The sequence below is a fragment of the Lissotriton helveticus genome, chromosome 8 (assembly GCF_964261635.1).
Source record: "Lissotriton helveticus chromosome 8, aLisHel1.1, whole genome shotgun sequence".
NCBI lineage: Eukaryota > Metazoa > Chordata > Amphibia > Caudata > Salamandridae > Lissotriton > Lissotriton helveticus.
The window spans coordinates 172180154-172207801 of NC_136069.1; the positions used below are offsets into that span (position 1 = coordinate 172180154).

General features: G+C 47.6%; 1 protein-coding gene across 3 annotated transcripts in view; it reads left to right on the plus strand.

Moving 5' to 3' along the window:
• The window catches only part of BRWD1 (bromodomain and WD repeat domain containing 1), a 2464655-nt gene that overhangs the window by 2360853 nt on the left and 76154 nt on the right, over nucleotides 1-27648 (plus strand). For 2 of the 3 annotated variants that reach the window (XM_078656838.1, XM_078656839.1), the window contains 2 exons: nucleotides 1891-2117; nucleotides 16791-16997. In XM_078656838.1, the coding sequence (XP_078512964.1) occupies nucleotides 1891-2117; nucleotides 16791-16997 (434 nt within the window). The remainder of the gene's footprint in view (nucleotides 1-1890; nucleotides 2118-16790; nucleotides 16998-27648) is intronic. The other variant, XM_078656840.1, reaches the window with a different exon arrangement.

The following is a 27648-nucleotide window of genomic DNA, read 5'->3' on the forward strand; positions in this document are numbered from 1 at the left end:
TGCTGGAGCTTTGCGTGACTGTGTCTTTCTTATCACGCCTTCAATTCTTGGCTGTGGGGCCGTTCCGGCCTTGCCCGATGCTTCGGGGCTGATGCCTGTTTGGCTGTCTCCTTCGCTGGGTATGTGTGTGTCTTCCTGCGGTGGGCTCTGCCTCCGGTTCGGTTCCTCCTCTTCTCCTTGGAGTTGGGATGGTTCTTTCTTCCTTGGAGCTGTCTATCCACCCGGGGTTTTTCTGCCGAATGTCCCTTGTACCTCAGGTAGGCTTGGGGTATCCTGGCCTTCCCTTCGCCTTGTTCTTGCTTCCTTCTGCTTGGTGGGGTTGGGCCTCCCTTCCTGTCTCCATGACACATCCCTTGTTGGGGCCCTGTGTTTCTTCCAAGCTGGGGAGGTTCTCTCGCAGACCCTCCTCCCCTCTGGGTATGGCTAGAGTATCTATTCACTGTTAAGGAATCTGCGGCTAGTAGTCTCTATCAGATGTACAAGTTACTTACCTTCGGTAACGGTGTATCTAGTAGAGACGATTCTAGACGCAGATTACTTCATGACCCGCACTTCCTCCCCGTTCAGCGAGAACCTTCAGCTTTGTTTTTCTGCACTCGCCTCCCTCCGGGTGGCTTGTCTTCTACGAGTGTCTGCTTCACTTCCTCCATGACTGGATGCTTTGTTCTGTTTAATTGTTCCACCCCTTCCTTGCTGGTGCAAGGTCGGTTGGTTCATGTGTACTTCTGCATCCCTACAGCCTGGTTTTTTCCAGTGTGGGGGCCTACTCTTAATCTTCTTCCCTTTAATTGTTTCGGGTTTCAGATTCCTCTGCAGTCCTCTGAGTTGGGGTCTATTGGCTGTACTTCAGCTTTTTGTTCCTTCCAGGGGATACGACCCTCCTTGATGGTGTTGTACTGGGATAATTTGCTGTTACTTATCTGTTCCGGATTTGTTGCCCTTCACTGTTGTGGATTGTGATTGCAGACTCTCTATCATCTGCTATGATGTTTTTCACATGTTTTTTCTGCCTCCAGGGAGGATGACGCCTTAGCTTTGCGAGGTTGCTCCTCAGAGTGGTGCTCTGCTCTTTCACTGCTATGGCTCTCTGTGCCTGGCACTTTTCAACTGGTGCTATTCCTCACCTTTCGTTCCTCCCTTTTCTGCTTTATCTGCTTTTCGCACATTGTTCCCATACTCTCCACAGTTTTGTTTGTGATGGCTCCGTGTTGTGGCTCAGAAAAGTTCTCTGAAGAAAACTGACGTCAGCGCGCCGGGGTGGGGCTTATGTGACCTCGCTGATGTCACGACCGCAGACGTCAGGGCTGAGTCACAAGGTACCGCCCCCGGCGCACAGAGATGCTGTGGCAAAGAACATTTTCCCGATCCAGCCTCACTCCTGGGGATAATTCTATGTTAAGGAATCTGCGGCTAGAATCATCTCTATCAGATACACCCTTACCGAAGGTAAGTAACTTGTACTTCAGTAAAGCTACACAGATCTTCATTTAAGTAGAGCTTTGTCTGGTTTACGCAACATGACATTGCTGAAGAAATGTTTTCCAAATCTAGTTTTGAACAACTGAAGAAAGTTCTTATAAGGAATATTAAGAGCGCTACTGTATCATTACTGAGATAAGTTACATGTTCCTATCCACCTCTCCTTCCAAAGTATACAGACATTAACTGGTTAACTCCAGCTGTATGTGAATTGATTTGAAATTGGCATCTATTTAATATGTATTATATTTAGCTGCATTTACACTGATATGCAAGTCTTCTATTAACTTCCCCTTTTAAACATGGCAATTCTTGCCTAGAGATTCTCATTTGGCTTTCCTTTGTATATTTCTAACAAAGTAGTTTGTTAACAGATGTCAACAGTAATGAAGATTTTGTGTTACTTTGTAGATCAGCGGGGCAGTCAAAATTTAAGTCTGAAACAAAACTTTGCGCAAGACATGACGTTTCTTCTAAAATTTCGTCTACAAGCAAAGCATCCTGTGCCCCAAAAATTAAAGCCATCGCTAGCACCTCTGGCAGCAGTACTTGCAGTGATAATGATTATGAGCCAACTTCTCAACTCAAAGCAGCAGCCAGAAATGTATTCAACAGTACAAGTTCAACTGAATCATCAGGTACGAAGTGGATGTATAAAATAAATATATACTTGATAACAAGAATGCTCCTAGTATGGAGCTTTCAAAATTGTTCTACTTGATATTATTCTAATTCAAAAGTTTGTAAAATGCATTACAGAGGTGGATGAGGGTCTCCAAAACATTATTGGTAGCTCGGCCTAGGATACTTAACCTATGCAGGCTGCCTTTGAACTCTTCAAACTCTTACTCTTCCATGCCATATAAAATGTAATTTAATATTTACTTGTGTTTGAAAACGTATTCCTAAAGCACTCCTTTCTTGAAGGATTTCTTCACATGGCTCTCCCGACATTTTTTACATTCAATGATTAGAAAACATTTCTTAATTTCATAGATGTTGATTCTGTCTGATGTGTGGGTTTATTTGCATATATGGGAGTATGAAACCTCCAGTGTTTAAAATCCCCCACAGCTACAGCAAGTGCAAGACGATGATTTCCACGATTGTTGTGTGTCATGTCTGGGAATCAATCAAAAGCCAAAATGCAAAACCATTCAACCGTGCCTCCGTGTTATCTCTTCGACTAAATGCTCTTTGGAAAGAAAACACGAGGCTCAGAAGACAGACTTACCCCTAAGATTATAGAGGGAGGAGCTGTTCCTGGTATTCTTGTGGATGTAACTACCATCAGAATTTCTTTAGAGGGCCAGCTTCGAAAAGCACAGGAAAAAAAAAAGTTAAAGATTCCACATTAACTCTAGATTATCTGGACACCGGAATTCCTTGAGAGGATACTTTCTGCAGACTTTAGTGCTGCCCTTGCGCCCATTCTGGAATCATTTAGTTAACTACTTCAGAGCAAAAAGTGGGTGTGGGTGTGGGAGGGGGACGCGGGGTCATGTTATCTTTTATGTTGGTGACACCTATATTGGCACTCTTCATTCTCTTTAAGAAGAGAAATACTCCCTGGATATGTCTGATAAAGCAACAATTTTCACCGGTGACCCCTGCAATTCCTACTCTACAGCATTGATGTAGGTTTTTAATGTAGATGTTGTCGGAGAGCTCTGCCACTAAACTGGATTTCAGAATTGATCAACTAATGAGAGCGCAGACACTGCAGAGAGTTCAACATTCAGTTCAGTGTTCCGGTGTTAAAACAGTGACGCCAGATGTTGAAACCGTGAAGTCAAAGGCTTTTTTTGGAGAGACCACTGTCCACTTAACGGCTCTTCACTGCATCATCTTGTGGTGCATTCAGTGCTATTCCTAGTGCCTGTGGCACTGGCTGCCATTTCCAAGCCAAATACAAGCAGTCTGGGAGTAATTACTCTTCTCAGCCCACTGGGCGTGAAGGCACTTTTATACTGATCAGAAATGTGTTCAAGAGGAAAGGGCTGTTGTGATCGGTTTTAACCTAAAGTGCCATTTGTATAGTGCTCTGCTCTAGGAACAGCTTTTTAGTTGGTTACTGAGTGTAGAATAAAAAAAATCAGAAGGTGCAGAACTGGTTCAAATTACTGATACTGACAGTTTCCTTCGTGCATTCAGCAAATTCAAAGTGAAGCCAAGTATGTTTCACACATTGCCTCCTTGAAAGTAATCCAAGTGGATGGATAGTTTGACTGAGAGAATGTTTGCTTTGGGATCAGTGTACTTGACAATATAACAGTATTTGTTGTGGCACCTAGTGAAGAATGCAACAGCATTTGCCTAATTAGCAAGTGGAAGGTCATAGGCAGATTGTAGCTGATAATTTAGTCTCTGAAGCATGGATAATGTTTTTGGTTACGTTCGAGATAAAACTGTTGCAGAGAATCAGTTTGTGTTTTTAAAATCTCACTATATGAAAACAGGCTAGATGCTGTGAACGAATTCATGAATGAAGAGTATGTTTCAAGTTTTCAATAAAACCATATACAATAACATGTTGTAGGAGAGTAGGGTCTGCTTCCTATGGTCACCCCCACTTTTTGCTTTGCTTTACTGGTTTTCGACTTAGATGTGGCTGTGGGCCTGCTAATCAGACCCACAGCCCAGATGCACTCTCTCTAAATTTACACCATGTACTCTAGGTACATACTGTGAGAAGTTAGCCTGATATATGATGCTCACTAGTTCTAGTGATCACCTTGTATCAGTCCAAACAACCCTTATGGTGATTGGTTGTAAGTTATCCTTATAGACCAGCTATCCTAATGGTAGCATGGACAAAGCAGTCTTAGGCTAAACTCTTTTGGCATGTGAAGCCAGCTGTTTTACCACAATATAACCTCTTGAATACCAAGTGAAAGGACACCACACAGGTTGTTATGAAAATAAACAGTATATTTATTAATAACAACACCTCTGAACTCTTTATGAGGTCAGAGGGCTAAGCACATGACAATCTCTTACGAAAAATACTACAAGTTACACAAAATTACAATGGTGCCCTAGGGGCACGACAAACCATATACTAAGTAAGTGGAATGTGAAAGTCGATAAAAGGAATGGAGCTGTCCAGAGGCTGTAGGATCGATGGGACCACGCTATACTAACTTCAGGTAAGTAATAGGAGGCCCACGGAACGCGTGTGCAGAGTGTGAACTCGCACGCGAGATGCGTAACAACGTCTATGGACAGTGCAGTTCAAGTTAAAGGTGAGTACGGACAATCCTGACTAGGTAGGACTAAAACGACTGTGGAACCGGACACTAGGACAGTTAAACTACCCTTGAGCACCGAAATGCTCTTGTTACCTCACCCACGTGCCGCGGGTGCATAGGTGTCAAAGTGCGTCGGGTTCTCGCGTTGAAGTCAATGGAGCCTGAAAGAAAGATGCTTCAGGCGACCAGGAGGAAGATGTCCGGTGCAATCCAAGGGTGGATTGTTGAAGAAGGAGACCTGAAAGCAGAGGGGACAATGTTCACAGTCACTAGCCAGTGACTGGAGTGGAACCAGGAAGGAACCAGATGTCGTCGTCGCGATCAGGTGAAGAGTGGACGCTTGACTCTGCAGCCACGTGGACCAGGAGGTGTCTTCGATGACCAGGATGGAGGCACGAGCTGTCCCACGCAGGCTCTCGCTGTCGGCGGTGTCGGATCCGGGATTGGACTCAACAGGCCTTGGCAAAGGCAACCCACGCGGTGAGTGAAGAAAGCGTCTGGTGCGGACTAGGAGAGTCCGGGGTGCCCCTCTTTTGGAAGGGAGCAAGGGCCAATCTGGAGCAACCAGATCAGCAGTGGAAATTCACAGGTTCGTCGTCTAGGAGGCCACTAGCCAGCCGGCAAGTGACCAGACAACGCGTCGAGCAGCAAACAAGCAGAAGGGCCCCACGCAGATCTCTTGGATGCTGGAGGGCTGATCTTCGGTGCAGGGGCTGCTCGGGGCTGGGGCTTCTCAGTCCCCAAAGCACTTGGTCGAGTTTACCTCGGGAGTCGTGCTGGAAGCGAAGTGCAGGTTCGTTCAAGATGGCCGGTCCCACGTGTCTCATCGCACCCACAGGTCTCAGCTGTGCTGCAGATGTGAGTTGAGGTCGGAGAGGTCTGGGAATCCGGGTCTCGTCGGGCTCTGAAGTCTGGATCCTCGAGGGAAGAAGACAAAGTGAAGCCGCTGGACGCTTGATGGTGCCTGCAGTTGCAGGGTGGGCACTCCTTGCCCACAAGGGAGATTCTTCAGTCTTGTGTGGAGCAGAACGTCGAAGGCCAGAGTTTCTTCTTGTTGAATAGTTCAGGATAATCTAATTTGGAATGGGACCAGCTCCTACCTTTATTCTCCTAAAGGGGGCTGCACTACTGATTAGGTCCCTCCCCTGGGTGGGACCAGGAAGGGGGTGGTTACACCCCCTATCCTTTGTCCGGTTTCCCGCCAGAGCTGGGGCTGGGATGCCCCAGCAACTGGTTTGAACCGGTGTATGCACAGGGCACCTTGTGTGCCCCAGGTATGTCTCATTCCTTTCAGGCCTCCCTACCTCAATACACAAAATCCTGTCTGGGGTGGTGCTAGCACCTCCCAAGGCAGGAAACCCTTTGTCCAAGCCATCCTCGCTGGAAGGACTCCCAGCAGCAGGAGGTCAGACTTGTGTCTGTGGTGGCAGCATCCATTTTGTGATGCTGAGGGTCGAGTTAACTTTAACCGGGGTTCACAGTTACATACATGTCGTGTCCCTCTAGAAGGGTGGAATGCTACCCCCGTCGCCAGAATTGGCGAGGGGGTAGTATTCCAAATCGTATGACACCTTACTCGACATGTTTTGATAATGTTATACCAGAGTTAGCATTTAACCGCGAGGTTGATAATGCACTTAAGAGTATATGGTATAGCGTTATCATGGAACAGCTATTAGGACTTGGTTCCGCAAGCTGCAAACGGGCTCAGCTCATGCCAGAGCACCATCTCACATAATTCCAAGCACTCTGCCTTCAGGATTGATAAGGCCTTCCATATGAGGGACCACAGCCGAAGCACTATCACGCCAGCAGGCAGCCGTGAGGGAAACGGCGGTGCTGTTTACTTACCTACTTGTCTTTTCTGGGTCTCCTGGCCGAAGGGAAGCGCCGGGAGACTTCCTAGCCACCGGGCAGCCATGAGGGCAACGGCACTACACTACCCAGAAGCCTCTGGGGCGGCGGCGCACCGTGACGGGTGCAGAGCGCCAGGAGGCGGTACATAGCACACCGCGGCAGCGAGCACTGCGGGGACCACAGCCGAAGCACTATCACGCCAGCAGGCAGCCGTGAGGGAAACGGCGGTGCTGTTTACTTACCTACTTGTCTTTTCTGGGTCTCCTGGCCGAAGGGAAGCGCCGGGAGACTTCCTTGCCACCGGGCAGCCGTGAGGGCAACGGCACTACACTACCCAGAAGCCTCGGGGGCGGCGGCGCACCGTGACGGGTGCAGAGCGCCAGGAGGCGGTACATAGCACACTGCGCCCTCTCGCCCCGCGAGTCGCGCCCGCGGGAGCGCCCGAGGCGAAGCCCGGGCAAAGGACGGGCCCTCTGTGGCCCTCAGTGGCACAAGGAGGCCGGGACGGGGCCACTTCCCTACTATCATCCCAGTTTAATTGTTTGGACCGCTAAAGACACACTCTGTATGAGAATCGTGTGTCATTGACTTTGTTCCACATTGTAGCTGGGTGTACCCGCATGCTGGCCCACAATTACCTTGTTCTGTTCCTTGAGTGGAAGTTTTTCTCCTCCCCAGCTTTTGGGTTATTATACCTGCTCTGTTTATTGTTAATTATTACTGTTCTGCCCAACAAACGCTAGCATATATTGTTTTTGGCCTAGTATACGCTTTTTCTACTATGTCTCCAAGGGGCAGTCGCAGCAAAACAGCCACTGCGGGGGTTGGTCCAGTAATTGGTCCTATAGACAATTTCATCACTAAGGCCAATGACGCCATAAACCAGGGTATTTCGCTCTTAGAGCGTAGGGTCTCCCAAGATCTGGCCCACGCTAGGCGCTCTTCCCTTGGTCTTATTGCTGGCGCTACCACACCTGTTCAGGTCTTGCCAAATAATATCAGACCTCTAGTAAACAATTGTGCCGAAACCCATACCATCCCAAGTGAGGTAAACTTATCAGCCTCTATCCCTCTGATAGATTCAGACACAGACATAAGTATGGACTTGGAGAAGACCCCAGATCTATGTATCAACCCTACCCCCGAAGAAATACCTGTTGACAACATAAGGCAACTAAGAGGTAGACGTGAAGGGCTATCCAAAAACAGAAAGTATATGCACTAAAGTCCCGGCCTATAAAGCCTATAAAGGTTAGAAAGTATGGCCCGACAAAAAGAAAAATTGTGAAAGGATCTAACCCTAATCTTAATCAAAATATAACCAGAGTTACAGAGACTATTCAGGAGGATGATAGAGAGAAGGAGCAGCAGGATGGAATGTTAGCTAATAATGATATCATTAATGATAACATTGAAAGTGCTAATGACCGCATGTTGGAAAGGTTGGCCGAATTATTAAGTATTTACTTATCTCCAATTGAAAGTAGGCTTACGCGGATCGAAAAGCAAATAGCCGATCTGAGTATCCCTATCAAGAATTTACATAAAGAACGTGTTGTAAATGGTGCATCAAACTCTAGTTCCAATAAATCAGTTGGCACCAAACCTAATACTCCGCAAGCACCAACCATAAACATTAATGCTAAACCCAAAGTCTCAGCTGCATCAGCGATACTGAAGGGTCCATCTATCAGTCAGCCAGCAGCTACCATTAGCATTAACAACGTAGCTCCGGATAAAAGGAAGGACCAGATTACTAAAAAATTAAATGCGACTACTACTGGCCAACCCACGAATTTTGCAAGTAGTTCCCCTGTGGACCAACCGCCACAAAAAATAATTAAGCAAGTTCCCTCCCGCATCAATCTCCCACCAGAATGCGGAGCGTATGTATTGGTGTTGGTAAATGTCACCAAATTAAGGAAGGATCAGGATGAAACCTTTTCATCTCTTAAAAATAAAACCTTACACTGGTTAATTGCAAACTGCAATTTTCCTATAGATGGTGCAAGGGAGATTATTAACACTCAGCGAGTGGGTTGGATAGGCCCACTCAGGAAAAAGTTTGAGGGCGATTGTGTTACCATAAGCGTTAAAAAAAAAAACAATGGGCAGAGAAAACACTTGCTAGCGCCCCATCACCCTCTCCATGGGAATTCAACACCACACTCCTTCCATTAGGATATTTTTATAGACATTTGATACCTCCCGAACAGGCTAGTCACCCCACAACTCCTTATCATGAAATGAATTTTGGAGCAAGGATTAAATCACCGCTTTTTATTCAGAATCAGAAGCCCAATGTCAATCATATGAATAGCCACAACTTGCGGAATCAGCCAACAATGTCAATCTCTGTCCCTCACTTTCCCCATTATCCACAATTCCCAACCATGCACCAACACAACTACAGAGAAAGGTCCTACCCAGTTCCTGACCCTTATCAGTTCACACCAACAACATTCAACATTCCTACTTACAACCGATTCGAATATTTTTCTAACTTAGATGAACAGGATTGACTGGGTATACCGGCTAAAAATGAAATGTATGGACAAGCTGCAATCAGTAAACTGGAGGGATCTCCAGCTTCAGTTGCAGCTTGTCACGACCTGATTGATCCCACAGAAACCATGTCTATTAACAGCATTTTGCCCATCCCCCAGAAGTCAACCCATCAAAAAAAAAAAATTAGGAATACTGGGAGCAGACTGGGTAAATGTTGTAATGCTTATGGCTTATCGATTTTAAGTTGGAATGTTGCGGGACTGGAAGCTAAGTTGTTGGACCCTGCATGGATTGAGATAATTAATGATGTGGATATTCTTATGTTTCAAGAAACATGGGCTGTAGGGAATTTGTATATAGAGGGATATCACTGTTTTAGTTTAACATCACCCTAACCTAGATTTGGTCGAGCAGTGGGTGGCTTATTCATAGGGATCAGAATTCTGACAGGTGGTACAATCAGAGATTTGCAGATTGATAACTCTGTTAATCCTAATATCCAAATTCTTGAATATAAGCTAAAGTCAAAGACCACGATTTATTTAATTAATTTTTATAACAATGATTTTTATTGTGTACCGAACAAAAACTTCTTGGCATTATCTAAGGTTTTAAGTATGCTTGAATGTTCCTCATTAGTAGACACTAACACTGGCATTCTAATAGGGGGCGATTTCAATGTGAAACTAACAGAGTATTACAGGTCTGATGATCCTATCTGCCTTGACTCAGTAGATCGCAGGGGGATCAGAATTGTCTAAAATATTAACTGAATTCAACCTTGCTGATGCTATGAGGGTAGGGCACAATGTGAATTCCTCTTATGCCCCCACGTTTATCAGTGGGGATAGTAGCTCTACTAATGATTATGTATTCACTTCACCACTTTTAACTGACTGTATAGCAAAAACTTCCGTGGTGCAAACCTCATTTAGTGATCATAATCCATTGCTGGTGATTTTAAATTTTGTATCCAGTCCAATTTATATGATTTTAAACGGAGCAAGGGATATTACACCTTCAATTGATGGCCTCCGATTGAAATGGAGAGGAATTGACTGTGAGGCTATTCTAGATAGCGTACAAACGTTATACCCACATTTGATAAAATCATGTTTGTCCCCCACTGGTAATCATGAGAAACTAATTGCAGATTTTGAAGCATTATGTCACACTATTAAAACCTTCCTGTCAGTCCCACTCCCCAAAGAATGCAAAGAGCCTAGGTGGTTTGACTCATCTTGCTCCTTGGCTAACAGAGAGTTAAGAAAAGTACTCTCTGCCAAGCCAAGGTGCAGAGCCGCTGTGCAAGCCGCCAGGAAAAACTACAAGGAGAAAATATCGGTAAGGAAGGCTAACCTACTGTCCAATCATTGGGACTCTTCGTTAATTAGTGCAAATTTGGGTGGCAGTGGTCCATTCTGGTCCGCCGTCCGAAAAACGAGGGAAATGGGCAAAGAGCTCACCCAAATTGGCTGTAATATAACAAGTACAGCATGGGAGAGCCATTTCTCTAAAATATATGCAGCCCCTCTTGAGGGGTCTGATGAGTATCTTCTCCCTAATCTAGACCAATCGGATGGTTTAAAGATCTTGGATCATGAAGTTAAGATAGCTATAAGGGAAAGTCTAGGAAATAAAGCACCTGGACCAGATGGTCTCCCTATCGATATTATCAAACATAATGTCGACTTGTGGACACCTATACTTCTTAACATCTTTAATAGTCTCCCACAAGTAGCCATGCCAGCCACTTGGGCCACCAGCATTATTGTCCCAATCTATAAAAAGGGAGATAGGTCAGATCCAGCAAACTATCGCCCTATTTCCCTTTTGGACAATACCCTAAAAGTCCTAGGACGTATAATTTACAATAGGGTATTGGAATGGGCGGTTGATACTGACTTCCTGGATCCCTGCCAGATGGGGTTCAGGAGCGGGGTAGGAACAGTGGAGCAATGTTTAAATTTGAAATTGATAATTGATAAATATTGCATTGCCTGCTCATCCCCTACCTACCTCGCTTTTATGGATCTTTCAACTGCTTTCAATCTTGTAAATAGATCTAAGCTGTGGTCAATTCTCTCATCCAATGGTCTTGATGACACCCTTGTTAGATTTTTAGCCTATCTCCATACTGACCTGAAAGCCCGGGTACGTATTGGGATGGGTGGAGAGGTCTCGGGAGCTATTGAGATAGGGAGGGGGGTGAGACAGGGGTGCGTTTTAGCACCCCTGTTGTTCATCATTTATATTAATGGCCTGTCTAATTGTTTGAAAAATGCCACATCAGATGTCCCAATGATTTTAGGTAATCCTTTACCCGTGCTTTTATACGCAGACGATGCGGTGCTTATGGCCCGCACCCCAAATGCTCTTCGTCTTCTGGTATACTGTTTTGTAAAATTTATGGAGGATCTGGACCTGAAGGTGAATTTAAAAAAATCTTTTATCATGTCCTGCGGCCTAGGCAAAAGGAAACTAAACACAATTCGAATAGGCACAGATAAATTAGAATCTGTTCCTAATTTCCCTTATTTAGGGTTGGTTTTCGCTGCGAACAGCTCTTGGAGTGGGCATTTGGCCCACGCCACGAGCAAGTTCTCGAAAGCCAACAATTCTGTGTTGAGCCTCCCTCGCCCAAAGAAAATTGGTGCCACTAAGGCTATTTTAAAGATTTTTAAATTGCAATGTTCACCTGTTGCTACGTACGGAGCAGAGGTATGGGGGTTGGGAAGCAGTACATGTATTCAAAGAGAGGAAAACCGCTTTTGTAGGAAAGTGCTGGGTGCCCCGATTTCCTCATCTGACTTCATCTGTCACAAAGAACTAAATCTTCCCTATATAAGCGATTTTATTAGAGCCAGACCAGCTCTTTTCTGGTGAAATGATGCTGCCATCCTTACACAAAATATCATTAAGGACTGTCTAAATTGCGAACATGGTATGAAGATTCCTTGGTTCAGAGAAGTTTCTAAATCACTTAATGAAGTTGATAGGGGTACCTTGTTTAGCGACCCAATGTCAATTGAACCAAATGACAAAGTGGAGGTTCAAAATGCACTATATGCACTTTACAGAAATGGTCACATTGGAAGAGAATCCAAGAAATCAAGTGTCATGAAATATATAGAAAATGGACTGTGTGGGCAAGCTCTCCCCCCCTATCTCTCCCTTCCTATGTCTAGCTGGGAGAGAGCTCTATTGTTTCGATTGAGGGCAGGCACCGTTAAATTTTTGCTGTCATTTCCTCTGGGGTATCGACATAGTGCTGATTTTACCCCCTGTCCCTGTGATGGTATGAGCACTCAAGATGACTTGCACTTTTTATTTTTTTGTAAATTTTATTTGAGATTTATCAAATGGGTTTTAACCCCCTATTTTAAAAAACACAGACCTCTCACTCTTAAAGAATCATATACAATGCTGCTCACTTTGGACACTGAAGAATTGACTTTTTGCACCAGCACTTTTTTAAGAATGGCTATACGAACGCGTAAGACGATGGAAAACCCCTGAAATCAAAAACTAGCCATATTGGTGTCACTTTGTATATAATGCAATGAAATGGAACCTATTTTATTGTTACTGTATAACATTTTAGAATGTTTTCCTGTATAATTCTTTTATTTATTTGTTTGTATGTACTATATTTTAATGAATTATTGCTTTAATCGGTACTTTTATGAATTTTATGAAATTCGAATAAAGGTCTTTTGAACTTGAGTGACTGATAGGAATATATGTGTCCATTTTAGGGTTAGATATAGGTATACTATATCTACAGCAAAGGGTGTTTACACCACCTTGCCCCAGCTGTCATGCAGCCAGTTGTGTCAGATTTAGATGGCCAGCCAGGGGTGGCATAATACATGCTTCAGCCCCTGGTAGGCCCTGGGTACACCTAGGCCCTGGGTACAGGGACTGATAAGGTGGCCCAGTACCAATTGGTAAATGCACCTAAAGTACATTGTTGTCAATTTAGAGAGAGAACAGCTAGGCTGTGGGTCTGATTAGCAGGCCCACAGCCAGGGAAAGTCGTAAACCAGTGAAGCAAAAAGCAAAAATCTGGGGTGACCATAGGATTGCAGACCCCACTCTCCTACACTCTTCTTCACCGATCCACCCTTGGATCGCACCGGACATCTTCCTCCTGGTCGCCTGCAGCATCTTTTCTTTCAGGCTCCATTGACTACAACGCGAGAACCCGACACACTTTGACACCTATGCGCCCGTGGGTGAGGTAACAAGAGCATTTCGGTGCTCAAGGGTAGTTTAACTGTCCTAGTGTCCAGTTCCACAGTCGTTTTAGTCCTAACTAGTCAGGATTGTCCGTACTTACCTTTAACTTGAACTGTACTGTCCATAGACGTTGTTACGCATCCCGCGTGTGAGTTCACACTCTGCACCCGCGAACCGTGGGCCTCCTATTACTTACCACAGGTTAGGATAGCGTAGTCCCAGCGGTCCTGCAGCCTCTGGACAGCTCCATTTCTTCCATTGACTCTCACATTCCATTTACTTAGTATATGGTTTGTCGTGCCCCTAGGGCACCATTGTAATTTTGTGCAACTTATCGTATTTTTCTTAAGAGATTGTCATGTGCTTAGCCCTCTGACCTCATAAAGAGTTCAGAGGTGTTGTTAATAATAAATATACTGTTTATTTTCATAACAACCTGTGTGGTGTCCTTTCATCTGGTATTCAAGGGGTTATATTGTGGTAAAACAGCTGGCTTCACATGCCAAAAGAGTTTAGCCTAAGACTGCTTTGTCCATGCTCCCATTAGGATAGCTGGTCTATAAGGTTGACTTACAACCAATCACCATAAGGGTTGTTTGGACTGATACAAGGTGATCACTAGAACTAGTGAGCATCATATATCAGGCCAACTTCTCACAACCGATGCATAATTTCTGGGATGGGGCAACCACATGGGAGAGGTGGAGATCAGAGGCCTCTGTTCTCCGGTGGAGTCCGGTCCACATCAACTTTCTGGAGCTTCAGGCGATTCGTCTTGCACTCAAAGCATTCCTTCCCTCTGTCTGGGGAAGAGTTGTGCAGGTGTCCACGGACAACACCACCGCCATGTGGTACTGCAACAAACAAGGCGGGGCGGGTCGTGGACCCTATGTCAAGAGGCCCTCCGCCTCAGGACATGGCTGGAACATCAGAGCATGTCCCTGGTGGTTCGACACCTGGCAGGTTCTTTGAATGCCAGGGCGGATAAACTCAGCCACCGTTGCATGATTGATCACAAATGGCGTCTTCACTCGGAGGTGGTGCAAGGTCTCTTTCAGCAGTGGGGGGAGCCTTGGTTAGATCTGTTAGCCACCGAAGAGAATGCGCAATGTCAGCACTTCTGCGCGTTGGAATTTCCAATGCTACACTCGCACGGCGACGGTTTTCATTGTGAGTGGAATTGCGGTCTTCTAAACACCTTTCCGCCTATACCACTTCTGCCCAGAGTGCTGAAGAAGATCAAGCGCGACCGGGACCAAGTCATTCTAGTGGCTCCGGATTTGGCATGAAGAGTCTGATATCCTGAGCTTCTACACATGGCCATTGAACCTCCGATCAAACTGCCTCTTCGAGAGGATCTTCTTTTGCAGCAGCAGGGGACGGTCCTCCACCCGAACCTGTCCAGCCTGCACCTCCTTGCGTAGAGATTGAGTGGCGACAGTTGACAGCTTTTGACCTTCCTCCCAAAGTCTATAGACAGCCAGGTGTCCCTCCATTAAAATGGTATACGCTTGTAAATGGAACAAATTGGAAGCATGGTGCACAGCATAGGCTGTGGATCCCCTTTCTGCCCCTCTTTCAGAGGTTCACCTCTTCTATCTATGGCCCAGCAGGGCTCTGCTCAGGGCACCCTTAAAGACTATCTTTCGGCCATTTTGGCCTTTCTTTACCTTCCTGATCAGCCTTCTCTTTTCAAGACACCTATTGTAAATAGATTTCTTAAGGGCATTACTCATCTCTTTCCTCCTATTCCTTTCCTAATGCTCCAGTGGGACTTGAATCTGGTCTTAACTTACCTTATGTGTGCTCCTTTCGAGCCACTGCATAATTATCCTCTCAGACGCTTGACCTTAAAGACTGCTTTTCTGGTTGCTATCTCCTCTGCTCATCGGGTGAGTGAGCTTCAGGCTCTATCTTCTAAACTTCCTTTCCTTGCTGTTGATCCAGACAAGGGCTTCTTTTCTCCTCAAAGTGGTTACCTCTTTCCACATAGGACAGATCATCACTGTGCCCAACTTCTTCCCGCGCCCTCATCCTTCAAAGGTTCAAAGGAGGAGGAGAGACTCCACCGTCTAGATCCAAAATGTGCGTGATCATTTTATTTGGATCACACAAAACAATTCCAGGTGGACAATCAACTCTTTGTGGGCTATCTGGGCACCAAGAAAGGTCAGGTCGTGCAAAAACTGACCATCTCTCAATGGGTCATCCTTTGCATTAAGATCTGTTACTCCTTAGCGAAAAAGGAGCCTCCGGTAGGTCTGCCGTCGCCCATTCCACCAGGGCGACAGCAGTCACTACTGCTTTGGGACATGGAGTCCTCCTCAGTGACATCTGCCAGGCAGCCACGTAGGCATTGCTGCGCACGTTCACTAAACATTATTGCCTGGATAGTGAAGTCCAGAGAGACTGCTTCTTTGGCCGTTCAGTTCTCTAGGACTTTCTGTTGTGAACTTAGTTCGCAAACCCACCTCCGGGGTTGGTATTGCTGGGGTTATGTATTCTAAGGTAAGGAATCTATAACTAATAGTCTCTTTCAGATGGACAAATTGCCTACATTCGGTAACAATATATCTGTAAGAGACATATATTAGTTATAGATTCCTTACCCATTTCCCGTTCTGCAAACTGACTTCTAGGGATATGGACTCCCTTAAAGGGCCCTAGTTTGGTGCACTAGTGGTCAGTGTCTTCCATGGCTCTGCACTTCTGGCGTGGAAAGACGTGTACAGAACTGACGTCAGCGCGCGAGGGCGCGTCTACATATCTACCGTGACGTCATCCCGGCGACCACGATGCCGACGACGGACTCTGAGTCGCCGGGGCCACCTACCGACGAGCAGGGGTACTGCTATGGAAAGAATTCTCCAGATCCAGCCTGACACCTGGGGGTAATTCTATTCTAATCTATAAGTAATATAGTTCTCTTATGGATATATTGTTACCGAAGGTAAGTAAATTGTTCATTAGTGCATTTTAAAAAAAACTGACAACTTTTGGGGGCGTTAAAAAAGCAGAATTGTTTAAACAAATTAACAGATTTTCAGAAGTGGTGAAGGGGATATCTATTTACTCCGCATCTTCTTTTCGATCATTCTAAGTCCCCCTCTTTTTTAGACCGCAAAAGCATCCCAAATTATTGTGAGATGAAGCTATCTTCATGAGCCAGATTTCAGGGGCAGTTCCTAAATCCAGCTTATTGTTGCAAAATGTTTTTGTACCTCAAAACTGTGAGCAGAAAATTGAACGAATATTCATTCTTTTGCTCACATTCAGGTAGCTTGCTCCGACAGGCAACAGATTCCTGTATTAATAAATAAAATTAGTTGGTTTCGTCACTAGAAAAATTTAATTTAGTTTGTGTTTTTGTTTTGTAATGAATGCTACTTACATGCTGAAATAGATTTTCAGAAAAGATTGGCAGTTTTTTAATTGGAAATATGTTTTATTCAGAAAGTGAATCGGAAGAAGAGTCCTCAAATACATCATCCTCTTCAGAAGAGTCTTCCACCAGTTACAGTAATTCAGAAGAAGCTTCTAAGAAAATAGCTATGGCATCATCATCTTCACGTTACAGTGATAAGTTAAATGATCTCAGAAAAATTAACCACAGCTTGTTAAGAAATAAAAGAAATGGGTCTTCTGCGTTAAAGCAGACAGGTACGTTATTCAGCTTTTTCAGATAATTCGAAAAGTATTCTTCACCACGGATTCCAACCCACAAGTATAGTAGTCTGAACACTGGTTAAGTGGATACCGAACGCCGTAAAAAAAAATTCTAATGAGGTATGTTTTCAGGTATTTTTCATACATAAAGGCACTTGTCCTTCAGGATCATCTCAGCAATTCTGAAAAAAATTGTCCAAATGGTTTGTAAGTTGATGGATAGGGTATATGCTGATGTGTTTAACTTCTTGAAACTCGTCTACCCCATTAGATTAAAAAAATGCAGGTCTTCATTGTGGTTTATGTGGCCAGTATTGTTAACTGTCCCTCAGGCCTTCCCTTACTGGTTATTTTAAGTCTTGGGTGGTGAGTATAAACTAAACATAGGCTGTGGCTCAGCTTAAATCGTTTTAATGAGTTGGATGCTCTCTGTCCAAAAAGAAACTGTGGTGTATCAGCTAATTTCGTTATTGATGTCACCTGAAGGACCAGTTGAAAGTATTCTTGTATTGCATCTCAGAAGCACCTGTGGTTTCTGCCTCTGAGCATTGCCTTCTTAGCTGATTCCTTGCCATTATTTAGGAAAACGTGTAAAAGGACCACTTAGGGTTTCGGTTAGGTTAAAGTGGTTACTGATCTGTTGTGTCTCACAAAGAGTTAGCAAAACTTCCTCTTAGTCAGAGGTGTTAAAAGTTCTTGGAACAAAGCTTCTGAAAGCATATCTTCTGTAGGAGGCCAGCTCAGTATATATTGCCCACCTGTGGCGAGGGAGGCACTGTGTCCAGGCAACCGTTAGTGATTGTGTTTAGGTCCCTGAAAACCAGAGTTCTCAAGGGGTAGCTGTGGAGAGCAATAAAGAGTTATTCAGGGGGGTGTAAAGCCGATGCATTTATCAATATAGTTCATCAGTAAGCTTTTCACACAAGAAAGACCACACCAGGTGAGAACAAAAATACTTTGCATTTATTAACAAACTAGAAACTAACTTGGTATTTAACTTGGTATATGTCCTATCCGAAGATATCAACTACACCTAAGAAATACTTCAGAAACAGTTAAGTAGCTTAAGAAAACACATAGGGCCCATCCATGGAGCCAAACAATATAGTAAAATAGTGCAATGTGAGTTAAGTACCAGAACAGGACTAATACCAAAGGATGGAGGACCTGAGGAGGAGCACGGAACCACCCAAGTTGAGTTACCAGGGACTCTAAGGCACCCGGGTGCAGAGTGGTTAAACCAGGTCAAACGTCCAAAGAATAACACAGGGTAATTGTTTATAGTTTATAGATTTGTACAGTTCTACAACCCTTCCCAAAAGACCCTGAAGGAACCACTTGGATCAAGGAAGGTTGGAGAGCCACTCGCCCCATGCATACCCCGTGAACCAGGATACTTCCACTAGGGACCCAGGTGCATAGGGATTAAGTAGTATAGGGATTGCCAGAAGACGCCAATGGAGCTTCGTGGATGAGCAGCTGGTACAGAGTCCTGTGGAACCAGGATGTCCAATCCAGATGAGAAGAACCTGAAAGCAGAGGGGACAGAGTCCAAACCACCCAGAAGTGTCCAGAAGGCACGCAAGCACAATATCAGCCCTTGTTGGAGGTTCTTGCGGTAGCACGGTGAGGTTGTGAAGCCCGGGCGACAATGCAGGAGCACAGGAGCCGTACACAAGCTGTCCCACACTGGTCAACGAGTGCAGGAAGGTCAGTGGCCAGCAGCACCACCAACAAGCCTTGGCAAGCGCAAACAATGGTTTGCGGAAGATGCTGTGTTGTGGACGAGCAAGGTCTGTGGGCCTAACCCAGCAAGGAAAAGTCAGAGCCATTCCTCAGCACGCAGGAGAGCCAGCAGCAATCAATGGAGCCCCCTCGAGAACCCTCTGGCAGCATTCGCAGGGAAGCCTCATCAGCACACAGGAGCTGAAGGCCCACGATGCAGAGGATACAGGCAGGACGTTGTTCTTTGAGCTGTGCAATGCTGGAGGTCGGGGCTTCTTGGAGCTTGAAGATCTTTTGTGAAGAGATCCAACAAGTCTTGGCAACTGCATACAGAAGTTGGCTGGAGAGTCATTACAGTTGCCCAAGTTACAGGGAAGGCTGGGCAGGCCTCTGAAGAACCAGCAAACCACCACCTGTGTTGCACAACCGGGCGATGTCTTTTGGACAACAGGATCAGTAAACGGGTCGTCGATGTTGGAGATTCCTTCTGGCTTTGATGACTCAGAGGATGCAAGGCCACAGAGTTGCAGAAGGGAATAAGATGCCGCAGAATCTTCCCACTGAAAGCAGCCTTGTAGATCCTACAGCAGTCTTGTCGTAGATCCGTAGAGTCTTTGAATAGTTTTCAGATGACAAGCAGTTGGATCTTGAAGTTGTTGTCCTACTCTCAGGGGGAACCACTTCTGTGGTGACCCGCCTATCCGAGGGTACCAGGGACGTTACTCCGCTGTCCTAGCCAGTCAGAGGCTCTCAGGGCCAAGATTCAACATTGCAGAATCAAGTGGCCACCTGGAGGAGCTCTGGGCAACTCTCTAGGGAGGAGCTGGACAGGGTGGTGGACACTCCTCTGTCCTTTTTGTGGTTTCATGCCAAGATGGGAGCCCCTGAACTGGGCAAAACTGGTTCATGCAAGTACAGCACCAAATGTGTCCTTCAGTGCAGCCTGGAAGTACTCAAAAGCACCCCCACCCTACCTATTTCTAAAGGAGATGAGATCCCACCTCTCCTTCGCAGGAAATCATTTGTTCAGCTTCCCCCACCTTAGTTAAGCTCATCAGCAGTGAGGCAGAACACTGTCGGCAGCAGAGGGGGCTGGCAGGCAGACCCTGTAGGGCTACACAGGTAGGTATGGCGGAGTCCTCTAAGGAGCCCCCCAGTTCATGGTATTGTGTAACAAACTGGAATCTGCCTAGTTTTATGATCGCAACACGTTTGATATCAAACATGACCAGGTTCGGGGCAGCCATTATGTAGTTGGACATCTCGACTTGCCAGTGTCCTCTGCATATCTTATATTAGCTGTCCCTCACATACAAAGCCTAGAGAATGGAGTCCGGGGTTTGTAGGGATACCCCTGCTGAAGCAGGGGTACCCACACACTTCGAACCAAGCGCTTTGCTGTTGGACTGAAGGGCCTACCTTAGGGGTGACTTCTAAGTTTAGAGTGCAGTGACTAGGATAAAAGGGAAACCTTATATACAAAGTGACAGGGGCAGGTACCATTTCACGCAGACTGCAATAGGCAGTTTTGCAGGCACAATTTGCAGGGGCTCCCATGGGTGGCATAATATATGCTGCAGCCCTTGGGAGATCCCTGGTGTACCAATGTCCTGGGTACCTAAGTACCATATACTAGGGACTTACAAGGGTACCCCAGTATGACAATTGTGGGGTTACAAAGTACTTACCATGGAATTTAGAGGAGAGCGCACTGCCACTGGTCCTGGTTAGCAAGATCCCAGTAAACTACGGTCAAAACACACGGACACCAGGCAAACAGTGGGGATATCTATGCCAGAAAAATCATACTTTCCTACATCTTCCGGCTTTTTTGACAATCAGTCATGCAAAACTGTCAAAGTGTTAGGCTTCAGCTTGGCAGAAGATGAATGAGCTCTTAAATGTTCTATGATTAGCTGAGCAGGCCAAAAGCCCTGGTCTGAAGGAACTGGTTTTAACTTCCTAGGTGGAGAAGCGTGGCTCAGTGGTTAGAGGCGGCAGACCCGGAAGCTGAGATCGGCCGTGGACCAGGGTTCGATTCCCCGCCTCGGCGGGTCTCGGGCTCAAAAATTCCACGGACTCGACAATTCGCGCTCCGGTGCCTACTCGACTCACGGGGTCACACTCTGCGTCTCTGGGCAATAGCTTGCTTAATCTCCACTACGGCCCCTCGCGGCGGGATGCCTGGCTTTCACCTTGTGGATACCCTGCCGGGGTATCTCACAGGGGAATACCAGGACGGGTTCCCTAAGCAAGCGCCTTGATGCCTTCGGGTGATACGTGCGCTATATAAGTCGCAATACATTTACATTTACACGTGGTCCGAAGGAACTGGTTTTAACTTTGTAGCCACCTGTATAATGATCTTTGTCTAATAATGGGACCTTTTCTATCTGATAGGCTTCTAGCCGCTGATTCCTTACCTTTTAATTTCCCAGGCGTCAGATTGGATCTGGAAGATTTTTCTAGCAGTGTCCCTGCGCACCAGTAGGTGGCATCCATCGGCTCCGCATCTGTCGTTGCCATCGTCCGCACCAGAGTGACATCGCAGTACCTATATAGATGCCACCCAGGCATGCAATGGTCTGTTTTTTTTTTTCCACAGCAGCAAGCGCTGATCTGGAAAAGAGCTACCCCTGAAAAAGTAGCTGACATAGCGCGCCTGGGCAGCGCCTATTTAGGTACCGTGATGTCACTCCAGCGCGGATGACGCCGCCAACAGACGTGGAGCTAAAGAAGGTAAGGACTGCTTTTTCCAGATCTGCGCTTGCTGGCGCGGAAAAAAGAACTGACGTCAGCACGCGGAGGCGGCGTCTAAGTAATCCGACGACGTCATCACGGCGCCGACGACGGACGCGGAGCCGCAGACGACGCCTACCGACGCGCAAGGGTACTGCTACGCAAAAATTTCCGGATCCAGTCTGACGCCTGGGGATATTCTAAGGTAAGGAATCTAATACTAACTAATGTCTCTTACAGATATATCTAGTCTCTACCAGATAAGGTGTTACCAAAGGTAAGTAACTTGTTCGTACAGCTTACAATGTAGCCACCAGAGCCTCATTAAAAGATATCAACGGTCCAGCATGTTGTTGTTTGGTAGTAAGAATCTCAGTAATGGATTTCACTTGATGTGAGCAATGTGTAGAACAAGTGCTAAAAAAAAAAAACAAGTAACCACTTTCTGCTTTGTGGTTGTGAAGCATGCCTGTTCCTCTGAGAATGGGCTTCCACAGTGGGCTAGATGTAAAGCCAGCTAGCATTGTGGAGCTCTGCAGAAAACTGCTGACAAAAACCAGAGTAAATGAAAGAGGACTATGATTCTAGTAAAGGGCTCCGGTATTGGCATTTTTTTTAAATGAAGACATATCTTTTTTTCTACATTAAATATCAAGTTACCAACTGGTTAGTTTATTTTATCCTTGGAGACTGCAGCTTTTTTATAAAACAGAATGGCAATTTTCAGCTTACAAAGTTAAAATGTGAAGACCAGAGAAAGTTTTTCTCAAAGGCAGTGTCACCCAGGTGAGGGACTGCTTCAATCTCCCAGAGGCTTTACAGAGCCTCAAGTAGATATTACTAATGATCTCTTTTGTGGTAGTGTGGGCAAGCAGTTAGGCTTATCAGAGGGCAGTGCTAAGAATGTGTTGCACGCACACAGGCAAGAATTAATTACACACTCTCAATGACTAAATCCGAGACCAATGGTGTGTAAAATTATATCTTAGAGAAACCGGTTAGTGTTAGATTCCTTACCTTAGAATATCCCCAGGCGTCCGGCTGGAGCCGGAAAGTTTTCGTCAGCAGAACCCTTGCGCGTCGGTAGGCGTCGTCTGCGGCTCCGCGTCCGTCGTCGGAGTTGTAATCGCCGGGATGACGTAGTCGGAATACTTAGACGACACCCTCACGCGCTGACGTCAGTTCTTCTTCTTTCTGCGCCAGCAAGCGCAGATCCGGGAAGAGTAGTACTCTAGTCACTTTTTGACTAACTTTTTTGATCTATTTTGGACCTCTTTTTTGAGTCGATTTCGACTCCTGCTGCCGTTGGGATGCCTGGCTTCAAGCCGTGCGACGCCTGTCACCGCCTGATGTTGTTGACCGACCCCCACCGCCTTTGTCTCTACTGCCTCGAGGCTGACCATGATGACAAGTTGTGCCCCGACTGCCGGGCCTTAACCTCCAAAACTCGTACAGGAGCGGTCCTGTAAGCTACTCGAGATCCGGCTGTCGGCTCCGCGTCGCTCAAGGTCCCGGTTGAGGAAGAAGTCGAGGGACCGGTCGTGGAGCCGCAGTCGTCGCTCGTCGAGTCATTACCACCACTCGTCGGGCTCCAAGTCCTCCGGTAAGTCAAGGAATTCGAAAAAGAAGTCAAAGAGGCTACATCGCTCTTTTGACTCCGCTCGTGGGACGCGGCTGAGTGTTCGGGCGACACCGCCCGTGCGGCTCCACCGGAGCCGCTCCTAGGCCCATACCCTTTGGTCCCTGGCCTACGAGCGACGCCGGAGAAGATATGTGATTTCCTCGTGGCCATGAGGACTCACTTCCCTCCATTGAGGCCTGTTGGCGCGCCGGAGACCCAAGTAGGGGCCCTGGCGGGCTGGCGCCTTCGGCCCCGGCGCCGTCGGGTGTTTCGGCCCTGGCGCCGTCAGGTGCTTCGGCCCCGGCGCTGTCGTCGACTTCAGTCCCGACGGCGCAGGTCCCCGTGGGATCCAGGCCTGGATCCCGGTCAACGCCAGTTGACCTCACGACCCATCCGCTAGCGCCGACCCCGATGGTGTCGCTCCCGGCGCGGCCTTCACCTACGACTCGGCTCTGTCATTTCAGCCTGTTTACCAGGACACGGATGAGGGGGAGGACTGGGAGGGGTCTGACTAACCTCCTCACTGAGGTGCTTCAGCCACCAGTAAGCTCCTCAGAGACTCTACTGTCGTTTAATGAGGCCCTCACGGACGTTCTGATGGGCACCTGGTCCAAGCCCTCCACAGTGTCCCCTGTGGATTGGAACGTGGCCCAACGCCACCGCCTGGCACCTGGCGGCCCTAGCTTTCTGTCCGTGCACCCCATCCCCAAGAGCCTGGTGATCCAGGCCTCTACGTCCCAGACCGCATTCCCGACCGCTCCCCAGATCAGGAGTGTGAGAAGTTGGCCTGATGTGCAGTGTTCACTATTCTAGTGATCACTAAAGATCAGTCCAAACAACCCCTATTGATGATTGGTTGTAAGTCAACCTTATAGACCAGCTATCCTAGTAGCATGGATACGAGCAGTGTAAGGCTAAGACTCTAGAGGGCGTGTTAAGCCAGCTGTTTTACCATCACATTACCCCTTGAACACCCAGTGAAAGGACACCACACAAGTGTTATGAAAATAAACAATGTATTTTTTAGAATCACAACAACCCTGTACTCTTTATGAGGACAGGGTGCTAAGCACACAGCAAAACTCTTACGAAAATACTTAAGTTAGCACGGTATACACAAATGCCCGAGGGGCACGAAAAACCATATACTTTAAAAGTGGAATGCGAAATTACTAGCAGGTAAGTACAGTACTAATAGGCTTTGGAATCGCTAGGACTTGACTATAGAATCGTTAGATTACTTCTAGGAGACCTAGGGGACTCGGGTGCAGAGTGTGCACTCTCACGCGGGATGCGGGACAAAGTCTATGGAAGCTAGTAAAGTTAAAGTTAGTGTTTACGGGCGAACCCGACCTGGTAGGAAGAAAACGACAGTGGATCCTGACCCTTGGATAGTGAGGCTATGCTGGGGCACCGAAATGCCGAAGTTACCTAGCCCAGGGGCTGCAGATGCATAGGTCTCAAAAGACGTCGGGAATCCTCGTTGCCGGACCAGGAGCCTGGAAGAAAAGATGCTGGCAGGCGACCAGTGAAGATAGTTCGAGTTGATCCAAGCCTGGATCTGGAAGATGGATGACACCTGAAAGCAGAGGGGACCAAGTTCGTGACTACTAGCCAGTAGTCAGTGGGCACCAGGAGGGCACCGGATGGCAGTCACCTCGACTAGGTGAGTGGGCGACGCTGGCTCTGCAGATCTCACGGACCAGGAGGCGTTGTCGGCGACCAGGATGGAGAGGCGAGCTGTCCCACGATGGATGAAGCTGTCGGCGTCGAAGTTACCCAGGATTGGGCAACAAGCCTTGGCTAATTCAAGCCCACGCGGTGGACTCAAAATGGCGTCTTGAGTGGACCAGGAGGGTCCGGGGTGCTCCTCTTCGGGAAGGGAGCAAGGGCCAGTCTGGAGCAACCAGACCAGCAGCAGTGATGTCGTCGGGCGTCGTTCAGAAGGCCACAAGCCAGCGGGCTAGTAGCCAAACAACGCGGTGAGCAGCAAAAAGCAGAAGGGCCCCACGCAGATCGTGGAGATGCTGGGAGGCTGCACTTCGGTGCTGGAGCTGCTCAGGGTCGGGGCTTCTCGGACCCCAAAGCACTCACCAGGAAATTACTCGGCGGGCTTGCTGTGCAGAAGTCGTGCAGTCTTGAAGATGGCCGGTCCCTCGAGGTCTCGTCGCACCCACGGTTCTCAGCTTGGCTGTAGAGGTGGGTAGAGGTCAGAGGTGCCAGGGAAGCCGGTTCTCGTCGAGCTGGGCAGTCGGATTCCGGAGGAAGGACGTGCAGCAGACCACAGTGTTCTTGATGGTGCCTGCGGATGCAGGGTGACTACTCCTTAGCCACAAGGGAGTAATCTTAGGAAGAAGTCTTGAGTTCCTTTCGTAGAAAGTAGTTTCAGGATTCAAAGATGATCTAATTTGGAAGGGGGCCTGCTCCTACCTTTATCTGGGAAAAGGGGGCTGGCACGCGACTAAGTCCTGCCCTAGAGGTGGGACCAGGAGGGGGGTGGTTACACCCACTTCCTTGGCGGGCTTTTCCCCAGCACAGGGTCTGGAGTGTCCCTGGAACTGGTTCAAGCCAGCCTATGCACAGTGAGCACCGGGGTGCCACGTGCAGTCACCTTCCTCTGAAGCCCTGCCTACCTACAATACACAAAATCCTGTCTGGGACGGTGCTGGCACCGCCCCTGGCAGGAAACCCTTTGTCCTTATCTCCTGCTCTGGGAGGACTCCCAGCAGCAGGAGGGCAGACTTGTGTCTCGGTGGCAGCATCCATTTTGTGGATGCTAAGGCTCTGTCTGACTTTAACCGGGGTTAGGGGTTACATACATGTCGTGTCCCTCTAGAAGGGTGGAATGCTAACCCCGTCGCCAGAATTGGCGAGGGGTTAGTATTCCAATTCGTATGACACCTTACTCGACATGTTTTGATAAAGCGATACCAGAGTTGGCATATAACCGCGAGGATTATAATGCACTTAAGAGTATATGGTATGCGATATCATGGAAACGGCTAAGGGATGGATCCCGAAAGCCGCAGACAGGCTCAGCTCATGCCAGAGCACCATCTCACACGATTCCAAGCACTCTGCCTTCAGGATTGTTAAGGCCTGCCATAGGAGTGACTGATAGGAGATCTGTGTGTCCATTTTAGGGTTAGATATAGGTATACTATATCTGAAGCAAAGGGTGAGTACACCACCTTGCCCCAGCTGTCGTGCAGCCAGTTGTGTCAGTTTAGTTAGTCAGCCCAGGGGTGGCATAATGCATGCTTCAGCCCCTGGGAGACTTCTGGGTACACCTCAGCCCTGGGTACAGGGACTTGGAGAGGGCCCAGTGCCAATTCAGTACCTGAGTACAATTTGGATAGAGAGAACAGCTAGGCTGTGGGTCTGATTAGCAGGCCCACAGCCAGGGAAAGTCGTAAACCAGTGCAGCAAAAAGCAAAAATCTGGGTGATCATAGGATTGCAGACCCTACTCTCCTACAAGGAGTCCAAAAGGTTTGATCAGTTTGGAAAGAAACTGTTCTCCTCATTAAGTTTGGAGTTTCGGTCTATCAACACCGCTTGCCTTTTGGGCCACTATACCCACTCTTTGTGCTGCCCCAGTGTCCGGAGGAGGCCCGAACACGGCTCACCCAAGCCCTTGCAGAGGGACGGGATGCGGCACGTTACTAGATCAGGTGTGGACTGGATACCAGAGACTCGCTGGGAAGGGCGATTTCCGTGACAGTGACGGTTTGCCGCCACGCCTGGCTGAGGTCCACCAATTTATCGGAGGATGTCCAGGCCACACTCATGGACATGCCCTTCGATGGCCGTCGCCTCTTTGGTGACAAAGCAATCTGAAAGAGACACGTTAGTATTAGATTCCTTACCTTAGAATATCCCCCGGTGTCAGACTGGATACGGAAACTTTTGCGTAGCAGTACCCTTGCGCGTCGGTAGGCGTCGTCTGCGGCTCCGCGTCCGTCATCGGCGTCGTGGGCGCCGTGATGACGTCGTCGGAGTACTTAGACGCCGCCTCCGCGTGCTGACGTCAGTTCTTCTTTTTTCCGCGCCAGCAAGCGCAGATCTGGAAAAAGCAGTAACCCTAGTCAATTTTTGACTAACTATTTGATCGATTTTATTATCGTTTTTCGAAGTCTTTTCGACTCCGACTGGTGCCGTAGGGATGCCCGGTTTTAAGCACTGCGAGGATTGCGATCACCTGATGTCGGTGACGGATCCTCACCACCTGTGTTTAACCTGTCTAGGCGTCGATCACGACGACAAGGCCTGCTCCGACTGCCAGGCCCTCTCTTCGAAAGCCAGGCGGGAGCGGTCTCGCAGGCGACTCGAACTCCGGCAGTCGGTCCCGCGCCGCGAGAGGTCTCGGTCCCAAGGGAGGTCGAGGGACAGGTCGCGGGCTCGGAGCCACCACAGCTCCGAGGGTAGGCCGCACTCCTCCGGGTCGAAGTCGTCGTCAGGTAAGAGGCACAAGAAGTCCAAGAGGCGTCATCGCTCTGCGGACTCCCCCCGACGCTCGCGCGATGCGGCCGGGGGCTCGGGTGACACCGCCCACGCGGCT